Genomic DNA, 4,843 nt, shown 5'->3' on the forward strand with positions numbered 1-4,843 from the left:
TCCTTCCCTCTTCCTTCCCTTCCCTCTTCCTTCCCTCTTCCTTCCCTCTCCCTTCCCTCTCCCTCTCCTTTCCCTCCTGCTCCCATTTCACTCCCCTTCTCTTCCCTTCCTTTTCCTTCCCTTCCCTTCCCTTTTTTTCTATTGAGACAGAGTCTCACTCTGTCACTCTGGGTAGAGTGCTGTGGCATCATAACTCACAGCAACCTCAAGCTCTTGGGCTCAAGTGATCCTCTTGCCTTAGCATCCTGAGTAGCTGGGACTATAGGTGTCCACCACAATGCACAGCTAGTTTTTCTCTTTTTAGTAGAGGTGAGGTCTCATTTTTGTGAGCCCAGGCCATCAAATTCCTGAGCACAAGCCATCCACCTGTCTCAGCCTCCCAGAGTGCTAGGATTATGGGTGTGAGCCACCGTGCCCAGCCCAAATATATATTTTTAGTGAACACAGTGTTACTTTAAATCATTTTTTTTAACTATAATTCATAAAAAACGAGCTTTCGTTTTGTTTTGAGGATGATGTGTATCAAACCCTAAGAATTTAATGTGATCCCATGGCTAGGAGTTTATTACTTCTCCCACAATTATGTGTGGGTTTTCTGTTTGTTTGCTTGTTTTTGCTTTATCAGCATGGTATTGTCTGTTTCTGCTCATATTACATTTCTGTGATTCTCTGCTTCTCATTTCACAGTTGCATTTTAAATGAGTATGACTTGATGTGATTCCCTGATGACGGAACCACTGGGGTTCGTAGATGGGATGCATATTAGATTTCCTTCCTATCCTTTGTGAAAATCTGTCCGCCTCCACGTTCTCAAGCTCAGAGTCTTATAAGACAAAAACCCCCAGTTATTCTGAGTGACTTGTTCTAAGGCTGCAATTTGAGATATTATAGAATAGCATTTGAATACTTTTGGAGAGGAGGAAGTTTTTTCAGGTTGTCACATTGTTATTATTAAGTACAGAATAATATAGTTAGGTATTCAGAACTTGACTAATTTGATTCTGGATATTCATTCTTACAATTTTTACTTTAATGCTTAGAACGTTTTCTGTATATAAATTAATTTGTTAAAAAAACAAAAATTACTTGCTCAGTTACTACATGCAGCATCATGTGCTGGAGGATATTACGATGAATAGTTCACTGTCCCATTCCTCTAAGGGCCTCATGATGTGCTGGGAAAGCAGGCGGGGGAGGGGGGGATAAGCTTATTTATAAAAGTGTAAAGTGCAATTATGGAGATGTATCATAAGGTCACAGTGAAACAATGTAGGCTGTGTATCAGGAACAATTTCTCAGAGATTCATCTCTGCTGAGTCTTCAAGGAGGAGGAATATTTGTACCAAACGAGAACAGTCAGGAAAGGTACCCAGGCTAGAAGACAGCAAGAACGAAGGCGTAGAATCCCAAACAGTGCCCCTATGCTAGGAACAAGTCCTTTGGAGAAAAAGCTAGAGGCCCCTGATGGTGGAGAGCTATTTTTATTTTGTTAAGGACTTTGGTTTTCATCCTGAAGGATATGTGCAAGCTTCAGGGTTGTTGACATGTCATGGCCACATTTGTGTTGGGACAGACCACTCTGCTGAGAGGAAGATAGACTGGTGGGAGGCTGGGTAGAGGTTCTGAGAACAGTGAGAGGGAGGGCTTGTGTGAAGAGGATGAGCCTCTGAGCAGGTCACAGGAAAGGAGGAGAAGATGAATGTAAATGAAGGTAGGAGGTAAAATCTTCTTTTCAGTTGGTTTTGGGGTTAGGAAGTAGAAGAGAAAACAGCTTCTACAGTGAATTGGCAAAGGTCTTTATTAATTTGTAGTTCTCCAAAGACGCAATTGCTCTATTTTAAAGATAAATCATTTCAAAATGTCTATTTTATAGCCAGATGCTTTATACTTCAGTTTTGATGAGACTTTTTTTCTGGCATCTGTTTAAAAAAGAAAAACACCCCGCACAACACTAACTGTTTAAAACTTGCAGGATATTTGTCTGTAAATACATGTTTCTAAATTTAATTAAACTGAAACATGTTTTGCCAAGTGAAATATTTTTTGTTTTTTTTCAAGCAGCATTCTAAATCCATCAAACTGTTAGGTGGTGGAATTGTTTGTTTGCTTAAACCTTAGCTTTGAAAGCCCAAAGGCTGACTGGGTGTGTGGGTTTCAAGGAAAACATGTGTTGTACTACTTCTTATTCTTAGTGAGGAAGGAAGTGTTTATTGAGTAACTCCTATTATCCTTTATTTACATTTTCTCATTTGAGCATCTCAGCAGCCCAGTGAGGTGTACAGTTATCCCATGTTACCAGCAAAGAAACTTACAGGTCAGGTCAGTTGCCTGAGGGCATGAATCTAGTATGTGGTAGAACTAGAGTTTGGGACTTGATCTGGCCAGGTGCAGTGGTCATGCCTGTAATTCTAGCAGTCTGGGAGGCCTATGTGGAGGTTCACTTGAGGCCAGGAGTTTGAGACCAGCCTGAGTAAGAGCAAGACCCTATCTCTACAAAAAAGTAGAAAAATTAGCTGAGCCTGGTGGTGCACAGCTGTAGCCCCCAGCTACTGGGGAGGCTGAGGCAGGAGGATCACTTGAGCCCAGGAGTCTGAGGTTGCTGTGAGCAATGATGATGCCACCACACTCTCCCTGAGGCCACAGAATGAGACCCTGTCTCTAAAAAAAGAAAAAAGCAGACAATATCCATCAAACCTCAAAGTCTATGGCCTTTTCTACCAAAGTGACTTGTCCTCTGTATAATCTACCATGGCAATAACTTGCATTTTTCTCAATGTATTTCTCTCAGAATAGTCCATTTAAATGTAAGTCATTACAAGAGCTTACAAGGTCCTGCATCCCACTCTGCCCCACTCCTCACACTTTCTTCTGTTATTTCTCCCCTTTCCTGCTCAGCCCCAAACCCTAGCTTTACAGGGCATGCTTCTCACCAGACACATCTGCTCTTGTCTCAAATGGCTGAATAGCTTACCCACTTCCTTCAGGGCTTTACTCCCTGGCACCTGATTTTAAATTATAAAGAACTTCTTCTCCTTTCCTGCTTCATTTTTCTCCTTAATTCTTATCACCATGCGGGAAGCATAACAATAGAATTTGGAGCTTTGTTGTACTGGCGCTTGTCTTGGTTTACAGGTGGCAGGCCTTTCTTAGGGAAGCTACTCTTAACTATTGCAGAAGAGGGTCTAGCCTCAGTGCAGAACTTGGCAGTGCTAGATGGGTAGGGCCTCTGCCAGGGAAGTGGATTATGGGGCCAACTCAACCAGGCATTCTGGATCTTATACTAAATCTTACCCTCTGGCAGGAATGGTGTTCTTTGTGTTTTCCTAGGCTTGAGGACATAGTTAGGAGTCTTTGGTAAAGATCTCAATCCCTATACCTGAGTAGGACTGGGGCAGGGAGGAACTCATAGTAAGGGTCATTATAAAACCGTCAAATAAAGATAAACCTACAAGACACAATACAAATTTTGGTAAAATGTCCTCCACACAAATATATATAAATATAAATTCCTTGTGCTGTTGGTGAAGGTATGCATACTGCTGATTTAATTGTCTACCTTCCTTACAAGGTTTCCTGTGAAAGGAGACTATATCTTGTTCAAATCTATTTCCATCGGAGCTAGACTAATCACTGACTATTCAAAGTCAGGAGCTAGATTCAAACTCTGACCTAGTTACTTAGTGTCTGACAAATAGCAGTTACTCAGCATATAATAATAGCTTTTAATATTGTTTTATTATTCTGTATGATTACTTATGGAGAAGGCATCAAATGTTTTGAATGAATAAGCTTTTATATTTGGGAAATCACTAGAATTCTTTAGGTTTTAATCATCTCATTTCTTTTTTTTTTAATTTAATTTAATTTAATTTTTTATTTTTTGCAGTTTTTGGCCGGGGCTGGGTTTGAACCCACCACCTCTGGCATGTGGGGCCAGCACCCTACTCCTTGAGCCACAGGCGCTGCCCAATCATCTCGTTTCTAACTTTTTTTTTTTTTTTTAAATTCCCTTTATGGAGGTACTCGTTTCTAACATTAAGGTGTTAACTCAGAGAGCCACAGGGCTATTGGAAAGCTATGAAATATGGAAACTGACATATACATACTTGTGAAATTGGCACCTTCTTTTATTCATCTTGGAATCCTCAGTCCTAGGCATGCTAGTATATTTGACACATAGTAAATATTTGTAAAAAATGTTGGCTGGTTCCCACTAAAGCAAAACTGGCCATGTTCCTAAAGTAAGCGGCAAATCTCAAGCAGCATTTAGAGAGTCTATTTGGAATATCGTTTACGTCTTGGGCAAACTGGGTACCTGTAGAACTTCAACTAGAGTGTATAAGCTATACTTTAAGGCGTCAGAGTTCTGAGATACATTTGTAATTCTTTGAAATGTGATTTTAGGTAAAACATGGCTATTCCAAGAGAGTCTGGTGTACACTTATAGGAAAAACATTATATTATTTTCGTAGTCAAGAAGAAAAGGTATGTATGTATTTTTAATATGCTAATTTTTTGCTTGTTATGGCTTAAAATTAAAGCTTTGTTTTTCACTCTTTTGTTGCTAGGTAAAACTTTAGAATTTCTGATAAGGTAGAAATTTGGTGTAAAATTTATTCTTGAGATAATCACATACCTATCACCTACAAGAGTCTTGATTCTTAATTATAAGTCTCAGCAACTTTAAAGTTCTAAGACCTAGAAAAGAAAAGCCTTCGACCTCTCTCCTACCCAGCCATCAATTTCTTATGGTCCCAGACAGACCAGATAAGGTTCAGAGAGGGGGAGAGCAAACTAGGAAAGAAGACCAGTAACTCCTATTATCCTTTATTTACATTTTCTC

General features: G+C 39.9%; 1 protein-coding gene across 1 annotated transcript in view; it reads left to right on the forward strand.

Moving 5' to 3' along the window:
• The window catches only part of PLEKHH2 (pleckstrin homology, MyTH4 and FERM domain containing H2), a 115,590-nt gene that overhangs the window by 57,306 nt on the left and 53,441 nt on the right, over positions 1–4,843 (forward strand). The window contains exon 15 of the mRNA XM_023512058.1: positions 4,405–4,485. Coding sequence (XP_023367826.1) covers positions 4,405–4,485 — 81 coding nt within the window. The remainder of the gene's footprint in view (positions 1–4,404; positions 4,486–4,843) is intronic.

The sequence above is a fragment of the Otolemur garnettii genome, unplaced genomic scaffold (assembly GCF_000181295.1).
Source record: "Otolemur garnettii isolate 467f Iridium unplaced genomic scaffold, OtoGar3 scaffold00024, whole genome shotgun sequence".
Classification (NCBI taxonomy): Eukaryota; Metazoa; Chordata; class Mammalia; order Primates; family Galagidae; genus Otolemur; species Otolemur garnettii.